The following is a 21,188-nucleotide window of genomic DNA, read 5'->3' as shown; positions in this document are numbered from 1 at the left end:
TGCCAACCCCAAAGCTGGTGACTTCCTGAGCTTCAAACGTCTCAAAAACGACCTGCAGCTCGTCGGTCTGTCTGGGAACGTATGGTATGCCACGACCCTGGAGACATGCAGTGGCGGCATCCGTGCCCGGAACTGCAGTCTCGGTGAGCCTCAGCCAGGATCCGGCCAGGTTGGTGTAGTCGGCCGGCGGGCTACCGTCGTCGCGGTCAAACTGCCACACGTAGCTGGTGACGGCGGGGAGCGGCTCGGCACTGGGCTGCTGCTCGGCGGCCGGCCACTGGACGCACTGGCCGGCGCTGAACTCCACCGCCCAGCAGTCGACGGCGCGGCTGCACGCCCGCTGACACTCGGCCAGCGTGGGCTGCTGCTGCCGGCGCAGCGGCTGGCCGACCAGCAGCGTGCTGGTCAGCGGCACCCAGCGGCCGCCGTCGCGCTGGCAGACCAGCGGTCCGTCCGGCCGCCAGCCGGGCCCGCACTGGCAGCTGCCCGACAGAGCGGCCTCCTGGTGGCTGCAGTGCGCGCCGCCGGCCACCAGCAGACGGCACTCGGCGTCTGAGGCGCACGGCTGGCCCAGCCAGCTGACGCCGCGCCGCCGGCCGCCGCTCCAGCCGTCCACACTCAGCCGGCTCTCACCGGCCCACAGCAGCCCGTCGGTGAGGGCGCAGCTGCCGGCCGCCCAGTCGAACTCGAAGCCCAGACACCGCAGCTCGGCCAGACATCGGTGCTGGCACTGACAGGTCGAGTCGGCCGGAAACGTGGCGAAACGCGCCGCCTCCGGGAGCAGCTGCCGACCGGTGGCGATGCCGGCAAACTGGTAGAACGAGGGCGGCAACGTCATCTCCCTGCTCTTCAGCATGTCCAGCGCCTCCGTCGGTAGGTGAGATAATGTATTTTCGCCTCTGGCAACATCCTTTTCATAGGTATTGTTCACAGTTATTGTATTTTCATAGGTAGTATTAGTTGTCAGACCTTCTGCTAGAAGCAGCGTCGGGTCGGTCACTATCAACATCAGAAGCAGCATCATCATGATCGTCGACGGCAGGTTCACGGCCTCCGGGAGGTGATGGTGCCGTCCTATACGTCTGACCATGGCGGGGGTTGGAGACCAACTGCGGAGGGAGGTGCGTCCATCGACCGAGCCACCGACCGTCTAAAAGGCGTTGGTATGACGCTGGACTGTATCTTACTGTATATTGCAGACAGACATGAGACATTTGACAATTTGATCGCAATACAACCGGAGCCCAGAAGGCATAACTTATTAATGTAAGGTAAAAGGTTGATGGTAGTGCCGGAAGTTGTTAAAGCATTAGGTAGCTACAAGCTTTGAGGATCGGACTTTCTAAATAATGATTGGTACAGAAAAGACGTTCTTCAGTGCTCGAAAATAATTAATGAGTAGGCATCAACAGATTTGCTGAAGCGACTAGCGAGGGAAAGTTCATGGTATTTTTATGGTAAAATGGACGACGAACACGACGCGTGAATATCTGGGAGCCAGCGACGAGTGCCTAAATTATAGACAGTGGGAATACAACTACTAACTACAACTTCTACTACAACTACTTTTAGCAATACTTAGTACCTATATAATTACTTACGGTTCACAAAGACAATCGCGAGCAAATTCATGCCAATCGCCAGTTGTTTATGTCATGTAGAGATTGCAATGACTGACTTGGCAATGACTTGGCCAATGTTGTAGAAAATTGACATATAGATATATACCTACCGTAAGACGTGAGATGCTACAACTCTCAGGACACTTAATGATGTATAGGTAGGTACTCAGCAGCTATGATCACATAACAGTTGGGGGTTAAAATCACGGTGATGATTAAAATTGCAAGACAAAAGCCAATGTTTTCATAAAGCAGGAGAGGTTCAAACAGCAACTGGAGCTTTATTGCCGAGAACGGCTGCGGCGCCGGGCGGAACCAAGTCACCGGGAAAACCAGCATAAATACTACATTACATACTTCGGCTGGCAGACATCGAGCTACGCAGTCACGGCAGTACAGTTAAGGCAGTAGTGCTGAAGCTATGTATCAGCACAAGATATGTGATTTTACATAGCTAAGACTGTTCGTGGTGGGAACGACTCGGTCGGTCGCCACTCGCCATTCACATGGGAGCGTTACCATCGTTCAATAGTTTTCCCTGACAACGACGTTCATGACACTGAGCCCTTAAATGCATCGAATGCATCGCTGCGATCGAATATTGATACATGTTATTGTTTAAGCTCATCAGTCACGTGTCTATGCACATGGACATGTACAATCGGCGGCAAATAATTAAGGAATGGCTGATGCTTAGCTAAGAACACTTTTCTTATCAAAGGTTAATCAAAAACTATCAAAAAAGTGCCCTAAGTAGAATACAGTTACACTATATTTGGCGCTCATGACACTTTGTGTCCTCATGGTTCTAACCAGTGTCTGACCATATTTACAGTGACTGCTGTTTTGTTAGCCCCCAGTCATTCCAGTCCCTGCATAAAATTAGCTACTTTACCCATCACAGTGTTTCTTTTCTTCAGTCAAAGTAACTTCACAACCTGATAACCCGTGTTATAGCTGCGCCTGGGTTCCTAGTGTTCCTACCACCTTCTTAACTTCACAATAGCACCCTCAGCTATCCTCACAATGGCACCCTCCTAACCTCACAATAGCACCTTCCTAACCTCACAATCCTCTCCACATCACCGCCGCGGCGGCCAGCACCACCACCGCCACCTGAGACCCCACACCTCCTCTCGCAGCTGCGTTTTCTCGGGCGTTCCTCCTTCCCTCCTCACTCAGTTTTTCCTTATATTCGTACGTCTTGGGCCAGACCTCTGTCTCGATGTGGTCGTCCAGACAGCACTCTGCCAGGGTACAGCCGAGCCAGCGTGGCGCTACCAGGTGAGGAGCGTAGTTCTGTACCCGACCCTGGCCGAGGTCACACCGCCAGTAGTGCTTGCCCTGAAGGAAGTACGTGTGACCTGCGACACACGGGACGGGTCGGGTCAGGGCGGGGCGGGGGGTAGCAAAGGTCCGAGTTGGTGGGTAGGGTCGGCGAGGGAAGATTTAAAGCGGCAGCAGGCAGATGAGCCAGATCGGAAACATTGAAGACTGAAATTCAAACACAGTTAGATTCATACAGGACATCATTAAACATAATATTTTTCATATGTTTCCATAGGTATACGAGTGAACGATCTGACTCTGAGGTCAAACTACAACAAGATGTTTGAAGAGAAGTTTGGCACCAATCGTAATTAAGCACCATCGGATCTTCACTATAGAAGGACCTTGCATACCCACACACATCGCCATATCCAGCCGAATGTAATAGGACTATCTTTTCCGATCGTGCGTTCACATTGCACTAGCCGTGTGTTTTCACCTATTTATTTTAACCGTGCGTTTTACCTTTAGTGTCGGAGAATGCGGCGTCGACTCGCTTGGGCAGGCCGCGGCACATGCGGTTGAGTGGCTGTGGGGAGTCAGAGTCCACCCGCTCCGTGCGCTCGTTGAACCTGGAGGTACCGCAGAGGCAGGGCGGGATCAGAGCAGCCTCTGCGCAGAGTTGGTTGGTGTCGGTGATGTACTTTTAAACGGAATAGGTATGTGATGTCAATGCTCAGAAGTGTGTTTGGGCGGTGTTGGTGTCAGCAAAATGCATCGGGTTTATTTCATTTGAAATGAATTACAAGAACTAACTGGCGCAATGACATGGGGAATCGCTAAAACTACTCCAATTGTTAGTAGATTGTATTTATGAAGCTTCGCCACTGAGTGCATAATCTGGTTCGGAGAGAAGGGAGAAGGTAGGACTATTCGCGTTCCCGCTTGGCTCTCACCAGCTCGTCTCTCACAAGCTCGGCACTCACCTCCAGTACTTATCGCCGGTGATCAGATAGGTGACCTCGGTGTGCCTATTCACAAAGGCGGCGTCCACAGAGCTCAGCTCCTCAGGAAGACCGAGATCGGAGAGCGGCCGTGGGTAGCCCGGCTTGGTGCGGCGCTCCCAGAACACCCAGAAATGACGACCTGAGGTCAGCAGCGGCGTCAGGTCACAGTCAGAGTGAGGTCAGGACTGAGTGGTGTATGACCTGGTGCAATTTTGCTTCTTATTGACTAAACACGAGCATATGTCATGTCAGCTATAGGGAAATCCCTTATCCGAGCTAGAACACTGGATGATGACATTAACTTGCAAAACCCGCAAAAAAGTAAAAATTCGCTCGCAAAACGGCCCATTCGGATCTAAGTTACGTCTTAAAACGCCTTGAAATAGTCAAACCTTTAGGCGTGGAGTGCATTTATCTCACCGCAGAAGAAGACGACCGACCCGTCCGGTCGCTCGTAGGCGGCGCTGACGTCACTGTGGTGCGGCAGACCTTCCCAGAAGGTGTCCACTTCCACCGGGTCACGGGTCATCAGGTGACCCGCGCGACTCACACGCCAAAAGTGCTGCAAAAGTGCGGGGAGACGGCGCTTCAGACCGCGTCTTAGTAAGGGGGAGTGGCAGACGAGAGATTTTCCTTTGGAGCCAGGAACGGAGCGGTAAGGGACCGGGTCACTTTTGTGACTGTCCAGGCGAATAGTGTAACGCATTGTGATATTGGCGTGCAATTATATAAATAAGAGGCGAGTCGACTCACTCTGACTTCCTCATTCCGGAGGCATGAACATAGGCATGACTTACGTCATCATTGAAGAAGAACAGCTCGCCCCGGATACGTGCCACGGCATCGAACGTGCTGCGACACGTCTGTGGCGGAGATCGTGCTGTCGACAGACAGGTGATAAATGTCACACTGTCTGCGACACGTCTGAGGTGGAGGTAACGCAGACAGACAGACAGACACTAAACAGACAATACAGAATCACATTGTCTACGACAGGTCTGCGACGGACCGTGCTTCAAAAGACAGGTGATAGGAAGGTAAATGTCGCACTTTCTACGACGGGTCTGAGACTGGGACCGTGGTGGCGGCAGACAGACAGCCAGACACTGCAGAGAATGCAGTGATTGTCTGCGACAGGTGTGGAGGCTGGGACCGTGCTGTCGGTGCAGACAGACATACAATACACCGTCACATTGTCTGCGACAGGTCTGTGGCAGAGACGGCGCTGTCGGTGCAGACAGACAGACAATACGGCGTCGTAACGAGGGCGTTAGCAGTTAGCACCAGTCACCAGGTAAGGACAGACGGAAAGGACCGTACCTATATGCTCAAATATATAGGGCACATGCAAATGAGAGAATAACCACGTAGACATGGGTAGGTACCAACTACCTATCCGCACTGGGGTAGAGCACACCAATTTTGCAACGATGGTGGGTAGGTAATTGCGAATAATGAACCAATTACGTTATAACTAAGATGTCTAAAGGCTGGAATGGGCTGGATCATAGGCGGCGGAACAGACAGGGCACCGGGGCACCGTGCCCCCCTTTGATTTTGACATTTTAACATTAGCTCTATGGGCGTTGCATGGAAAGAATGGGACCAAAGGTTGGCAGTGCCCCCCCCCCCCCCCCCCTTAATTGAAGGTGTTCCGCCGCTACTGGGCTGGATCATAGGCGTCCGGCGTCGCATACCGCGGTACCTATAAGGTGGCCTGTAATCGAATGTATAGGTACAATTGAGTCAGTGGTTCCATAAACCTAGTGCACGTTCCAGCGACTATTGTCATTGGCATGGCCGCATGGGGACCATGACATTCAGAGAATCCGCCTCCGGTCTTATCGTCCATGCGTCATCTGTGTTTGAGGCCGATATCTTATCAGTGCGGATGGAGGTGCAGGTTTCGGCGCTGCCCCGGACGGCCTTTACCCTTACCTTGGTATTTAATTTTATCAAGGAGTGTACTGTGTAGATCATCCACTTCAACCGATGTTTGTCAGATATAATTTTAAATAGCACGGTCGCTTTCATAGAGGAATGATGCAAGTGCTGATCGATTAGGTGTAACAGTTTGTATGTTTTAGCTGCATGTTTTGGGGGCACCGTAGCCGTATCGGACAAGCCGACTAGGCATAACAGGAAACAAGGAACAATTCGACATGAGGAGCGAACAAGGCGATACCAAGGAACAATTCGACATCAGGAGTCAATGAGGCGATGAATTCGCCGACCTCCAGCTCTCTGCACAGTGATGGTGCTAACCCACACAGACAGAATGCATCGCAGCGGACGGCGCCATATTGAATCGTGCCCCAGTCAAGCATCAAAGGCCTATTTACGCAGTTACCCATCGGCGTTAAAATGCTGATAATTTTGTAACGCATGGACGATTCGCTGGCCTAAGTTATCTTCTGTGTGCCTACCTTACAGTGTCAGCTGTAAAATATGCTGAAACACTACATTGTATTACACCCAAATAAGTCGGTACGCTCGGACCATTTACCGTCATGCCTATGAGTGATTATATTTATCAATCACCTGACTGATGGCCAGAACACGCAGTACGTACCCGGGGAGCCTCCAGTCACCAGCAACACCAGCACCAGCACCAGCGTCACCACCGGCATCAGCCGAGCCATGACTGTCACCAGAGATCACCAGTCTTCGTAGAGCCTCCTTACAGCCAGCAGGTAGCGTCGATTGACGGGGACCCGGGCAAGTTCTATCAGCTCCCGTAAGGCTGCAGGTAGAGTTTCCAGCCTCTTCCCCGGCAGGCAGACTCAATAACTCCACGGATTCTAACTCACACACTCTCACACTCCTCACATCCACGCTCGGGATTCTCACCAATACCTCACACCGCTGCGGACACTGTCCGACGTTGCTGTCACGTTCACGTCCGACGCAGCTCGCCGGTGTAGCTCACACTCGAACCGTCTCGGCCTGACGACTGATACGTCCGCTCCCAACTGAGTCAGCGTTCGGATCGCTTGGGGCCGACCGCCGTGAGCTGAAAGCGACGCCGTGAGCTGAAAGCGACACCTCCTACCGCGTGGCACCTAGGGTACATCTGCGCCTGCGGGCAAGCGCGCGCAGCTAGAATCGGAACAACAGATGGCGCTGATGCCAGCAGGTCCGGTCACCAAGCGGCCGGCGTTGCTCCAAGTGTTGGGGAGGGGGATAGCCATGCTCAATGGCAGTTCAGATTGCAAGGTCACGTTCCGGGCTGTGCTGCGGCCAGCGGATTTGTTGAATAGCGTTGATAAGTAATGTCTCACCGTTGGATAGGATAATTATCCCACGGAGGCGAGGGTGCACCCTTTAGCACACTCGTCACCGTAAATACGCATATGTAGGCAGCACACTGAAGATCAACATCGGGCTATTGACCACAAAGCACAACTGCTACTATACCGACGAAATGTTTTAGATGCCTGAACAAAGCACGAAGTCAGTCATGAGCATATGACTGACTAATAAAGCATGAAGCGCACATTTCGAAAAGCGTTCCAATCCATGTGACTTCGCTTCAGTCAGTTGCTCGGATGCACTAGGGGATGTCCCACTCCCAGCTCATCACAAATCCTAATTCAAATAAACAAGCAGGGTCACCTATCACAACCAGGTTTCCCCTTTGTCATTGCACCAATCACGGGGATCGTCTGCCGTGGAGACATTAACCCTGAAGCACGTGCGGCAGGCCCCCGGCAGCCCGAACTGTAAGATATGCAGGCGTGCCCACCGGCTCACGATCCTGCAAACGGCGTCTGCCGCGTGCATCACGCCGACCACATGGGAGGTACTCACAAATGGAGTCTATCACTGACTGTGGAATGAAGTCATGTTACCTGCAGACGCATTTTTATGAGTATCATTAAGCATCACCATCACTATCCAAGCCATGCATAACATCGCACATAGCGCAAACGTAATATTTACTCGAAGCTCAGTCAGAGACTAACAGTGCTTAAAAAGCGTCATCTTTTCATCGGGCCAGCCAGACAATAACAAAACCCGTCCTTTTACGTGCATCCTATTAAGAGACCGCTGTTTCAACCAAGCTTTTTCTCGCACTCTGGCCATTCAAACGACAGCCGTTCACATTCAAATAACGTAAAGTCTTCAGAGCAAGCTGTGTTGGGAGTGTAGTTAGCTGAGGAGAACTTACAGTTGAGGTATATCTACTTGCATTACCCATTGCAAAGTAGCAGTTACACTTAAAATGCAGCAACAGCATACTAGGGGCGACTAGTGACTTTTCGATCCAAGAAATGACCAATGATTTTCCGCCCAATACTTATGTCCAATCCTAATCAATGCTCATCTTCTTTCAAGCAAGGCATGTTGTGATTGCGGCCAGAAAAACATCCAACTAGCCACATTCGTCTACAGACTCTCATATTCGTCTGACGCCCCCCCCCCCTCCCTCCCCACCATCAAACCAAGCCCCACCAAACGCCTGTCGGACCCAAACAATACCGACAAATATATTGTCCGAATTTCAGCACGAGACATAGGACACTGCGACACTGCGACATTGCTGAAACAGTCGACAAGCCGAGATTGTAAGTTCACCGTCCGTTCGTCTGCTGTTACCTGTCTTCCAGGTCTTACTTCATGTTTGGAGTGATCGGAGCAGTGTTCGTCATGAGCTTCACAAAACAGCTTACGAATGCAACGAACTGAGCGTCCATACACCTATTCAGAGTCTGAGCGGCGCTCTATGAAATTCTCAGTCTGTGCGGACAGAGTTCCTCATCGGAAACACCACTGCTGATTCACTGATACTCCTCCTGTCCTCGGTCGACCGTCCTATCAATCCTCCCGCACGAGCCACACGCTGGAACCAGCGACACCGCTCCAACAATGACGAGGCAGCCATTCATAAACACAGCTGCGACATTGCCTGTGGCTGCGGCGGGCAGGAGTTCAACAGGTCCAGGCGCTCGGCGCCGGCTCAGTCGGCCGAGGGCAGCAGGTGCTTGTGCACCATCTCCTCCTTGTTGATGAGGTGGGTCGTCTTGGTCACCAGCATCATCAGGGAAGATATGCCCGACGACCACTCTGTCAGGATGTCCGTCGGGTCCTTGGTCTGCGGCAAAGGGTGATGGTGGGTTAGAGCTCAGCTAAAGTGATAATATATTAGTGGTTTGACTATCGACAAGCATACGCTACGGCTCATCGTTTGTGTGTGATTGTGATTATTACTTACTATGGACGTCAAACCCCTTGAGACCCCACTTTTTTGCGATAATTTTTAAATGCGTCAACTCTCGTTGACAATATTCTGGCAATGTGTGTTTCAGAACCTGCCGAAACTTTTATTACTAAGGTATTATGACGCCAAGCGATTATGGAAGGTACTTCTCATTCACTCGTAATGCTAAGGTCAATTCAGGCCCGGGCAGAGGCCTGCGCTCGGCCACAATCGAGCCCCGCCACCAGCGCCATCTGCTCTAAATGTCATCTACCAGCGCCCGCTACCGCTACCAGCTACCGCCCACCATCAAGCCTGAATGGAGCGAGAGACGCGAGTGACCGGTCGCCGGGCAAGGAGCGCCGGAGGGGTAGGGCGGAGCTTAGCGCTGACGTCATTACGTGGCTCCGCCCCATGAGCGCGTAGCCTCTACCCAAACAGCAGATTCGTTCCGTGAAATTTAACATTACGAGAGAATGAGAAGTACCTTTCATAATCGTTTGGCGTCAAAATACCTTAGTAGTAAAAGTTTCGGCAGGTTCTGAAACACACATTGCCAGAATATTGTCAACGAGAGTTGACGCATTTAAAAATTATCGCAAAAAAGTGGGGTCTCAAGAGGTTTGACGTCCATAGTAGGCAATCATGCATGCGAGTGTGGAAGCGGCAGGGGGCATTGGAGCACATATACACTATATGTGCAGGGCGTGGTACACAGAGCGTCACAGAGTGTGCTTATCATTTCTCGTTAGCTTAGCGACTAGGATGTCGAAATACTCTAATCGTTATGCAATACAGTACGGTGGATCTCAAGATGCTCAACACTAATAATATTCCTAACCCCATGCAATGTAAGATATTCATGAATTATGTGTCTCCATACCTCTTTAGTGGATGTACTGCAATATTGCGATACATTCCATTCTGCGTAATAAACACTTTCACGCAAGCAATTTGTTCGGTGATCTGTTGTAAGTGAAAGATCCGTTACAGTAAGTCAGCTGTTTCACAGGTTTCGAAAGTTGATATAGTTGTTATATCGCGTCATTCAACTGGATGGGAAATCTAAAATCACAGCGTTCATTTAATTCACCAAGCTAAAAAGGAAAATGTATTATGGAAAGGGCGTTTCCCATTTCAACGCCCCTCCATCTGGCATTACTGCCGGCCTAGCGCTGACGTCCTAGTCATGCATAAACGTCCTAGTGACGTCCTACCGACAGAGGACTGGGGGGGGAGGAGGGGGCGACACTCCACGATAGCGCCAGCCGCCGACGAACCTGACGGAGCACAGCCCGGCCCGGGGGTCCGGACACGATAGTGGGCCGATAAAGGACGAGGTTAGTCATGGTCACGGTAGGCGTGTGGTTCGGGGAACGGAGAGGGGGAGGGCGGAGGGGTGTGCAATTTGTACACATTACGCATATTGCATGTCGATGTATAAGGGAAAAACTGCGCACTCTAGTTTGTTTGTCTACGTCACTGTGCCAGATGCGCCATCAGATTGATTAATGTTCAGGTGACCCAGCACCGCAGGGCGAGTCTCAGTATCAGTATGTCAGTATCTCAGTATCAGCTCTCTCTCTCTAGGGCGAGTCGACTCAGTCACAAGCTGAATCAATGCCACGTCTCCCAGCCGCTGCGGGTAAGGTGTGAAGCCGGGTTCGTAGAACGTCAAAGTTTACATCAACAACATGTCGGTCAGGATGGTCGTCGGTCTGTCGGTCCGGGGGCCGTATTCACGTCCATCATTTTCGTAGTAATTTTCTTACGGATGATCTAAGGCACAGCTTAAGCAATTTTAGCAATTTAAGCACAGTTACTTCTTAAGCATTTTTTTTTCATCACGTGAACTCCGTCGATAAAAATTTACGAAGTGTCGACGTGAATGCCAAATAATACTTACGAAAGAAAATCGACTTACGAAGTCGACGTGAATACGGCCCCGGGTCGTCAAGCGCCGCTGCCGCTGGACAGGACGGCGAACGGGTAGACGGTATTGAAAATTATGCCGGACTGGTCGGCGGCTCCCAGCCAGAAAACCCCCAGCAGTCAGCACTGACCGCGAGTCGGCACCCTGAGACGCTCCGACTCCGATTCTAGCCCTGGCTCTGGCTCTGGCTCCGGGTCCGACTCTGGCTTGGCGCTAGTGGCGCTCGTCTGTCGGTCGGGCGGGGAAGAACCGCGACCCTCCCAGTTACGACCCGACCGACTCATTAACTCACCTTGATGAACGACACGATGCCCTCGAGTCGGTCGGTCTTGGCCTGAATGGCGCCGCCGACCACCATTTGCGAGAGGAACTCCTCGGTCTCAGCCTCAGTGAGTTCCAGCAGCTGCGCCATCCGCGAGAGCCGCACACGACGGTAGTACCGCGACATTACGTCAATGTTCTGCAACACATGAGTGGGGGCAGTCAGCAATATGCAGCATCAGAAGTGGAGCCGTCAATGTCCTGCAAAAGCATATGTGGGGTGGCCTATAAACAACACGCAACATGTAAAGTGTGCAACAGATAGCAAATATTATGCAACATCCAAGAGATTAGGGGAGTAGAATACCTCCCCTTCTCCCTCCCTCCCTCTCTCTCTCTTCCTCTCCCTCTCTCCCTCTCGCTCTCTCTCTCCCCTCCCAATCTCTCTCTCCTCCTCATCCTCTCTCCTTCCCCTCCCGCGAACTCACGTGTTCGACGCATCGTTTCTTGAGCTGCTGCCAGCGTTTGTTTCCGGCCTCCGTGTCAGAGAAGACATCAGTCGCCGGTGACTCGGCCGAGCCCTTCCTTAGAGGAGCCTCGTACATCTGCACTAGCGCCGCCCAGCGGATCAGTTCAGCGTTAACAAACAGCTCCACAAACGACCTGAAACGGGGAGGAAGTCAACACTAGCGCCGCCCAGTGGAGGAGCTCGACATTACCAAGCAGCTCTGCTAGGCACTGAGAACAGGAATGAACTTAACAGTAGCGCCGCCCAGCGGAGGAGCTGCGAGTTATTGAGGGCAGTCCAATAAACATGCACCTATTTTTTTTTTTATTATTTAGTCCGAACCTTATGATGGGAAGGATTCACTCACAAGGACAGAGCCACCGCTAAGCGAAGCTTGTTGCGGTGACCCTGCCCTCTACCCTCCGATCGCGCAATCCCAGTTCTATGGCATAATTTAGAGTCCAAAGTTTAACGTGCGCACATAGCCGCGCACGGCCTTTGTCCACGGCCTACCTAATTAATAGAAGTGTGGCTTGTTTACGAGTAAAACACAATCATTAGTTAAACAATGGAGTAAATTATTGAACACTAGGCACAAACAGCAAGGTCTGTATTGCCGATAGATCGTCAACATGTGTCATTTCGCAGTTCAAGTCCTTTTCACCTCTAACGAAAAGTCCTCATCTCATACTTTCCTATCTTGCGGCCCTGCCTCCCCCATCTCCCACCCTACCCCTCAACACTGTCATTCCACACATCCCGCTCCTGCCAGACTCACTTGTAGGTGGGTATCAGCTCTAGCGTCTTGTCCTGCAGCAGGCGGTGGGTGAGGTCCGACTGCTCGTTGTCGTAGGAAGCCAGCACCAGGTACAGCACCGCGTGCCGCAGTGCCGTCGTCTTTTTGGTCTCGTCCTCTGAAGGGAGAGGGTAGGGGACCGTCAGAGACCGGGAAAGAGTGGTTAGAGAGACGCGTGACTGAGACGGAATCCAGATGGCGTCATCAGATAATCAGACGTAGCAATGTGAGACAAAGAAGATTGTAATAAACATACGGCAAATACCTAATCGATCCGAATCACAGTAACCAACGCTAGTTTCATATTTGGAGAAATTAATATTAAAATTATTAAATCGTGTTTAAGTCAGCCTCACTTCAGCCAATCAGACCTAAAACGCAGCAGACCCAAGTTTCTAAATCCAGTAACTGCTTCGGGTTGAATTGTATGATATGAACGCAGCGTCCTCTAGGTATCGTCCTACTGGGAGGCCGGCCTGAGTGGACCAGCCGTGGACCCTCCTGTGCGAGCGCTGAGAAAGCGAGTGCTCAGTGCTTACCCTGTACTGACGGGGTGTTGTAAATTGCCAGGTAGTGCTTGCAGATGGACAGGTTGGAGCCGATGTTCTGGTCCAGCTCGATCATCAAACTGAGGAAGAGGACGCTCAGGTCAAATCATGCCGTAAGTGGGTAGACTTCAGTGTCACTCTTTTACAATCATCAGGATCCCAATATTCCCCTCGCTCATCACTGATCGTTCAGCAATCGCCTACACTACATAACTTTCTTGCGGACTTTACGGTCACCGGTTTGCGAGTCAAGAGTACTGCAGCGAAGCGGCTCAAACGGGGATGAACCCTCCCAAGGCGATTACTAGGCAGCACTCACTTGTAATATTTCATTTTCAGTTCGTGTGTGTCAGCCGCCTCGAAGAACTTGACGTTGATCTTCTTGGCGATAATTTGTGTGCGGATGTAATCCTTCTTCAGCAGACACAGACGCATCTGCTCTAGAATGAGGGTGACCTGAGGCGAACACGGGTCCGGTTAGACAGGAATGCGCTATGCTTTAATAATTATATATTGATTTCCGTCCAACAACCAAAATCCTTTACTTTACCAAAATACATCGATTCCCCGTCCAAGATCCAGTAATTTCTCTAGACCAGGGCTGCGGAGTCGGAGTCGGAGTCGGAGTCGGTCGGAGTCGACAGTTGTAACCGGAGTCGGAGTCGGAGTCGGAGTCGATTTTAGGAACCCGAGCCGGATTCGGAGTCGGAGTCACCGAAAATCTGTCGACTCCGCAGCCCTACTAGGTCTGCGGAGTCGGAGTCGGGAGTTGGAGTCGGTCGGAGTCGACAACTCTGCCCGGAGTCGGAGTCGGAGTCGGAGGTGGTTTTTGAAAGCCGGAGTCGGAGTCGGAGTCGCCGAAAATCCATCGACTCCGCAGCCCTGCTCTAGACTCTTCCAACATCAATTGATTCCCTGGCGTTTCAAAAACAAGCCCAAACGATCCCCGATCCAGCCCGTTAGTGAGTTGTAATTTTATGTCGCCCGGACTTTAGTTGTCTTCGGCGCCATCGCCTGCCTCACCTTTTCCGTCTTCTCCATGCTGCCGTACGTTTCGACTTGCATCTCCTGCAGGATGTCGGCCGCGCCCACGATGTCGCCGTCGGCTTCCTTCATCATCGCCAGCTTGTGCGTCAGACGCGCACGCTCGATCTCGACGTAAATCTGGTGACACGAAACAGCCAGTGTCAGATGGGAGGATACACAGCGGGTGCTCAGGGTTTCGATTCTGAGCATGATGGGCTAAATATCCAATGAATCTTCATAATCAGTTAACGCACTGCATCGCATTGATAGTTAGTCAACATTCAGTGGAACAGAGAGTATTTAGTGTGATAATTCGATGAAATTAAATAACAATTTAAAAATTACGTGAGTCAGTAACATGAATAAAGATAAGTGGGTCGCATTTTACAGAGAAAAAGATACCTACATCAGCCTGGTGCGATGCGTGCAATATGGATATCAACCTTTCAGACTCTAACACTGCTGGTCCATCAATCAGTCCTGTACACCGTACAGCCCTCTGCAAACTGCGTGGTAGGTATTCTTTTTTCGACAAAAACGAGAATAATGCGCATACTATGCTATCGGTCATTCGCAAATCGTAACAGGAAGACACGCGAGACTCCGCACCTTAGATTGGCATCATCACCGTATTCATTTTCCTTCTAGTTCGACAACAAAATCCAAAAGTTTATATTTGCCCCCAAAACAAACTTTTGCATTTTGTTGCCACACAAGGCGTATACTTTGTTTAGTGATACACCTAATCGAAGGAGTGGAGCATGGCGCATCTATTTGCAGTGAGTTCTGACCGACTGATAGCATAGCCTCTGAGTTATTACCGGTTTTGTCGAAAAAAGAATGCCTACCACGCAGTCTGCTGAGGGCTGTACATCACTCGGTGGGCTAATAATTTTCCATGCCATCCTCTGAGTCCCACCTTTCCCTCTGTGACTGTCCTCAGTGTGTCGATCAGCTTCAGCTTCTGCTCCTTGTCCGTCAGCTTGTCCACGTACGTACACGCCTCCTGCACGTTCAGAAAGACGGCATGTCACAAGAGTCGCTCCTCAATGATAAAAACAATCCAACAAACCAATTTAAAACTTCTTGGCAAGAAAGCCGCTACGTTTTCGTTTCAAAGTTTTTCGGCAGTAAGCAATGAACTAGATACCAAAAACATAATTGCGTATGAGACAAAATACAAATTAAGGTATCTAATTTATTTGACAGAAAGAACATTTACTAACACACTAGCACATCTTCCCTCTGTTGTCCACTGCTCCCCTCTCTCCCTCCTCTTTCCTCTCACCTGGACCATTTTGGCGACGCTTTGTTTGAGCTGACTCCGCCGCTTGGTGAGTGTGATGATGCTCTCGTTCAGCAGGTTCAGGTCCTTGGCGTCGAAACACACCTGAACGATAGCCACAAGGACGCGGCTGGTGGAGTGCATGTCGGCGCCCTGTGGAAAGAGTAGGAGAGGTCATGGTTGGGCAGAGTGGAGGAGCAAGCAGTTAGGGTCAGCAGGAACACAGCCATCAGATACTATCGGTAGTTGCAACATCATGACAAAACAAAAATTTAATCGCATGTCGCGTTGAACAATGGAAGGAAAGTAAAACTTCCCGTCAGCAGGTTCCGATCAGCAGGGTCTCCAGAATGCCGACGTACATCTGGATCGTCCTTCTCAAAAGGTGACACATCCCACGGTGCTATTCGCACCTCTTTCTCATGCAACATGTTCGCTATCTCCCTAAAGTAATTCAACCCCGCTCCACCCTCACCGTGCGCGTCTATTTCCCCAGCGAACTGCCCATCTTAAAATCCGCGTCTGTTTCTTCCCCCTCCCCGTCTCACCGTCCGCGTCTGTTTCTCCAATGCCAGCAGGCCGTTGATGGCATCCTGCACCCGTCCCTCGGCCGCCTCCTTCTTCAGCGCCGGGATCTTCTCGTCACAAGTGGCACTGTAGTCCACCTCCATTTTGACGAGATGGCCGCCGTCGGTGGCAGCGCTCAGCATGTTGTCCGTCATGTTGGCAACTCCTGAGGGCTACCGGGGGAGACAGGGTCAGTATTCAGTCTAATTCTGCCATAGCATAACCCTACTGCTATGGTCGGAGACAAAAACGTCCCATACCACATTAGTCATTAAATTGTGGCTAAATGAAGCTAATTAGTACCACAACATGCTATAATGCACGTACCATTGTACCTACCTAGCATTTCCTGTCAGTTAACTGCAACATCTTATCTTCAAACACTGGAAAAACTGAAGCTAAACCCCTCTCAGACAGTATAGCAATGGGTGCTCAAATGGCCTAAATGGGTGCTGGAGTTGTTATCAGCTCCTAAAAGGACTCAAATAAAGTATTATACGAAAAAGGTCAGGCTGTGGCCCCAGGCGCGGATCCAGGGGGGGGGGGGCGACGGGGGCGGCCGCCCCCCCCCCCCCCGCCATCCGAAAAAGGCGCCCATATCCCGCGGCAGAGAGGGCGCCCCGAGCATAAGAGCGGCGACACAGCAAAGGTTCAGCAGAAATAGGGCGCCTCCAGCAGAAGTTGGGCTCACCAAGCAGGAGAGTGACGCCCAATTGCCTATTCCCAGCAGATGAGAGTCGCCCCAGCAGCAGATGTGCGCCCCCAGCAGAAGAGGACGTCTCGTTGCAAGAATATAAAATACCTTCTGTTCAAGAGGGGCGCCCCTGGCAGCGGAAGGGCACCCTTAGCAGGAGACGTGTCCCCCTGAAGAGGAGCGACGCCCCAGCAAAAGGAGAGAGGCGCCCCCATTCCGAGAAGAGGGGCGCCCTGACAGCAGCTGGGCGCCCCAGCAAAAAAGGAGCCCCATAATAAGAAAATGGGTGCCACTGGCAGAAGAGGGGCGCCCCAGCAGAAGAGAGGGGGCTCCAGCAGGAGACGGGCGCCCCAAGCAGAAGAGGGGCGCCCCAGCAGAAGAGAGGCGCCACAGCAAAAGTTAATCAGAAATAGGGAGCCTCCAGCAGAGGTTGGGCCCGCCAAACAGGATATGGGCGCCCCATTGACAATATCCGGCAGAAGACAGACGCCCCAGCAGCAGATGGGCGCCCCCGGTAGAAGAGGGGCGTCCCATTACAAAAAGAAAAGGAGTATATTCTACCAAGAGGGGCGCCCATGAGACAGCGGAAGGGCAACCCCAGCAGGGGGCGGTGCCCCAGTAAAAGGAGAGGTGTGCCCCGTTCCGAGCAGCACAGGGTCGCCTCGCCCCAGAAAAAAAAAAAAACAGAAGCCCCATAAGAAGAAAAGGGGTGCCTCTGGCAGAAGAGAGACGTTCCCCGCAGTGGAAGGACGCCCCCACAAGAGTGGCGTCTCCAGCAAAAGAGAAGTGCCCCCTGCAAGAGAGGGGCACCCCACCAAAAGTTGGGCAGAAGTGGGTCGCCTTCAGCAGAATTTGGGGTCGCCCAACAGGAGAGGGCCGCCCTATTCACAGAAGAAAAAAGACTCCTCAGCAGCAAAGCAGCAAAGCAGCAGCCCTAACAGAAAAGGTGCACTCGTAGCAGAAGTGGGACGCATCAGGAAGAAGAGGGGCACTTTTAGCAGAAGATGGGCGTCCCAGATAAGTGGGCCGCCTACAGCAAATTGGTCGTTCTTAGAAGGAAGAAATGAGGCGACTAAAGCAAAGTGGGTCTCTCCATAATGGATTAGGCGATCCAAGCAGAGGTTGGGCGCCCCCCGGGAAGTGAGGCATACCAGCATAAGTGAGACGCTTCCAGAACAAGGAGGGGGCATCACCGGGAGAAGTAGGACTGCACCAGTAAATGGAGGTCACCTTTTTGCTAATATCTTTGGCTAGGGTAGCGGTGCCCATCTACGACTTTTAACCCATGCCGTGCTGGTGGTCTGAGTAACCTGCTGGGGAGGGGGGGGGGCACACTCCCTCGTCTAACTCGGCTCCTGGGCCGCGTAGTGACACGCGATAAGCGGTATTCGAAAGATCGTCAAAAAACAGGACGAAAACAAAACGGTCATTTTTTGGTCAGGTCGAATGTCAGGTCACCAGAGGTCATCAAAGGTAAAATGTTGCCTGTTTCAACAATTTTCCGTTTTCGAAGCAGCGGCACATAACTCGGAAATCAATAGAGCTATAGCGCCGCAGAAAAGCGCATTCGATAGCCCCTTTAAAAGTGTTTCTGCAAGCTGCGCTCAGATTTGACCTCAGGTCAGCGGTTTAGCCTTCAGAGGGCAAAAGACTCTAAAAATAGCCTTTTTAAGAACAATGTTTTCCTGCACTAACTTTTGACTCAAGAGAGTCTCGACATTACGTTTGCCAGCATTGCGTTTCTGTCGTCGAGACACGTCGACCAAACTAAAGGTTGACCTTATGAAAGGTAATTTTGAGAATTTGACCTCAGGTCGAGGTCATGATCTGACCGGGAAAGGTCATGCTGCATAGCAGTCGATGCGTATCGTCGAGCTGAACACAGCTGAGGTGTTTTTATCGCTCTAGCTTGAATCTATCAAAAGTTATTTTAAAAAACTGCTGCGGACCTTTCATGACATGGGATGACCTCTGGGACAAAATGAATGGTCACACTAGGTGCAATGTTCTTATTCAGTGTGTTAGTTTTATATGTATCCCAATGCTTGATATTGTCTAAAATGGCGCTCGTCCAAAAGAGATGCCTTTCAGTTTTCTCCCAAAGACTTAATTATACCTACCTACCTAATGGAGACGTCGCACAACTGACCTGATTTTAGGTCACAGATATGGAAATTCCGAGATATACATTTCATGAGTACCTAGTGTTGCTTTCATCAATCGCTGAAAGGTTCAAAGCAATCGTTCAGTCGGTATAGCAATGGTAAGCATTTGAACTTTTTCTTAGGCTAGGTCACTTGGCATAACCTGGTGACCTGACCTTCCATCACCCGCGTCAGACATTTTTACATCATGTGCAAAAAAGATGCATGCTAAGGTAAGCTGAAAATGGCGGCGCTGCGCGCAGCCGTCTTTCAGATATTTGCGAAAAACCTGAGGGGGAGCGCGATAACGCCCCCTAGCACCACGCGGGCTTTTAGCTCCCGATTTTGACGGTTTGGCGCCCCCTTTGTATGGAGCGCCCCCGGATTGCCAGGTCGCCCCTATTTCGACTTGCCGCCCCCCCCCTCCCGAAAATTCCTGGATCCGCCCCTGTGTGGCCCAGACTAGAAAAAATACACGTTATGCTGAATATGTCCGGCGTAGTGGAGGGATTGCGCCGAAAATTTCGGCGCACGTCCGGCGTAACTTCGCATGCGCCGAGATGGCGCAAGGCGGCAGATGAATTTTTCGGCGCAGGGTGGCCGATAATTTTTTGGCGAAAGACGATCACCGAATTTAGTCGGCACGCCGGTCAGTCTAGCAGCAGATTCGGCCTGCGGGCAGCTCTGGAGAGGTTTCGGGACAAGACGTCCCCGCCCCGGTCGTCACGTGCTCGCCGAGTCTATTCGGCGAGCCGCCCTAAGTCTACTCGGCGGAGAAGCGGCAACCCAGGCGAGGCCTCAACCCTCGGCATGGAGATAGGTATGGAAGACCTTGTTGAACATCGCCGAGCGTCGTTAAGTAATATTGCAATGGGTTCCTGCCCACTGCGGTATCGAGGGGAATGAGAGCGCCGACGACCTGGCGAAACAAGCGGCCGCCCTGCCTTGCCCGCTCGTTCGCTGACCAGGACGGTTCATTGTGCGGCCTCGCATCAATGGCGCGACAACTGGTCCGAGTCACTACCTATTCAAGCCACTCCTCGGGAGCACGCCGTCGCTCTCTATCCCCGGAGAGGACCGAGAGGACGCCGTTTCGGTGCACCAGACGAGGGCGGGCCACTGGGGCCGCTCACTCCAGTAACACCAAATCAAATCGGCTGTCTCCACTCCGCGACGTGCCAGCAGTGCCCAGACAAGCGGTGCCCCGCGGCGCTCTGCGCCATGTGCCGAGAAGAGGCTGATGTGCCGGAACACGTGCTGCTACGCTGCCCGGCCCTCGCTGGCTCCCGCCCGCCTCGAACACACCACTCCGACGATTTTGTGGTCCGGGAACTTCCGGCTCCGGCCTCGTTTCACGGCACGACCCTACAGTGCGCTAAGCATATCAAGGTATTGGGTTTCTGGGGAAATAAAGCTTTTTTGGATGCTCAAACATGGGAGAGCATCCAGGGCCCCGGAACACCTGGAACACACGGCGCTGATCAGCTGGAATGTCTTGTTGATATAGCCTTGATCAGTAGATCAGTGCTTTATATAAAATGGCTTAATTCTGGCAATAAAGCACCACATTTTTTGCGTAAATCATGCAGAAATCTCGTCGCTAAATCGTTTGTGCCAAATTTCGGCGCGAAAGGGTCTCACGGAGGTCTGGCATAGTATATGGATGTTTTCCAGTCTGGGCTGTGGCCATCAACAGAGTCCATCAGCCCCTAATAAGGTATGAAGGTTTGCCGACTGACTCATTTTCAATGGGTCTATTCTTGTAGCTACTCCGATTCCTGCTTATTTAGAAACTGATATTGGTACCATAACCCGTCAGCATTGGTAAAAATTTCCCACTTGTCATTTGTCAAGCGTGCACTTCAATCAATCGAATTCAAATTGGGCGCACATTGGACGTGCGGTCTGGCCAGAGAATAGAGCTCTTAGTTTGAGATCTAAAACAACGAACCATATTTTGAAATCAGCAGCTTAGAAAATATGAAATTATACCAAACTTTTCTATGAAATAAACTGTAGAAATTCGTTCCGTCACAACAACGACTGCCAACCACACAGTTATTTGTTTTGCATGCGGCTTTTAGCAGAGTCATGCGCCATGCATGTCGCACAGAAGCCGCTAGATGGTAGCAATATGGTAGCACAATTTTGAAGGAATAGTCAGCACTTTTTACGGCCGTAGTAAAGGAATCTTGCTTTTCACGTGCCTCCCTCAGAGGCCTTCAGCCTGTGCTTATTCATTTTTATTTTACGCCAGCCCTGTTACCTGTTGGATGCGAGAGCGGTTCATATTGCATCCGGCGAAGTCATCCCAATTTTGCATGCAGA

The 21,188-nt window shown here is 51.5% G+C and overlaps 2 protein-coding genes across 7 annotated transcripts; both read right to left on the bottom strand.

The window, feature by feature from the left end:
• Nucleotides 1-1,879: 1,879 nt before the first annotated feature.
• Nucleotides 1,880-6,975, bottom strand: LOC122391892 (matrix metalloproteinase-25-like). The gene is made up of 6 exons (XM_043386217.1): nucleotides 6,471-6,975; nucleotides 4,696-4,778; nucleotides 4,319-4,460; nucleotides 3,878-4,037; nucleotides 3,417-3,523; nucleotides 1,880-2,986 (listed from the first exon to the last, which is right to left on the bottom strand). The coding sequence occupies exons 1-6, from the start codon at nucleotides 6,538-6,540 to the stop codon at nucleotides 2,688-2,690; spliced, it is 861 nt and encodes a 286-aa protein (XP_043242152.1). The 5' UTR covers nucleotides 6,541-6,975; the 3' UTR covers nucleotides 1,880-2,687.
• A 1,390-nt stretch (nucleotides 6,976-8,365) lies between these two features.
• LOC122391858 (26S proteasome non-ATPase regulatory subunit 12-like) lies at nucleotides 8,366-20,940 on the bottom strand. 6 transcript variants are annotated; one of them, XM_043386170.1, is made up of 11 exons: nucleotides 20,853-20,940; nucleotides 16,004-16,195; nucleotides 15,459-15,608; nucleotides 15,090-15,176; nucleotides 14,168-14,308; nucleotides 13,464-13,600; nucleotides 13,136-13,224; nucleotides 12,579-12,714; nucleotides 11,781-11,955; nucleotides 11,324-11,491; nucleotides 8,366-8,993 (listed from the first exon to the last, which is right to left on the bottom strand). In XM_043386170.1, exons 2-11 carry the CDS (start codon nucleotides 16,175-16,177, stop codon nucleotides 8,859-8,861), a joined length of 1,392 nt encoding a protein of 463 aa, XP_043242105.1. In that variant the 5' UTR covers nucleotides 16,178-16,195; nucleotides 20,853-20,940; the 3' UTR covers nucleotides 8,366-8,858. The 6 variants fall into 6 exon arrangements, with proteins under 6 accessions (XP_043242105.1, XP_043242123.1, XP_043242131.1 ...); XM_043386188.1 differs by having other exon boundaries at nucleotides 20,917-20,936; XM_043386196.1 differs by having other exon boundaries at nucleotides 20,812-20,935.
• Nucleotides 20,941-21,188: the final 248 nt, after the last annotated feature.

Source organism: Amphibalanus amphitrite, unplaced genomic scaffold (genome assembly GCF_019059575.1).
Source record: "Amphibalanus amphitrite isolate SeventyFive unplaced genomic scaffold, NRLGWU_Aamphi_draft 000022F_arrow, whole genome shotgun sequence".
Classification (NCBI taxonomy): domain Eukaryota; kingdom Metazoa; phylum Arthropoda; class Thecostraca; order Balanomorpha; family Balanidae; genus Amphibalanus; species Amphibalanus amphitrite.
The sequence above is the reverse complement of the archived record's forward strand: the minus strand, read 5'-3'. Positions and strand labels throughout refer to the sequence as shown.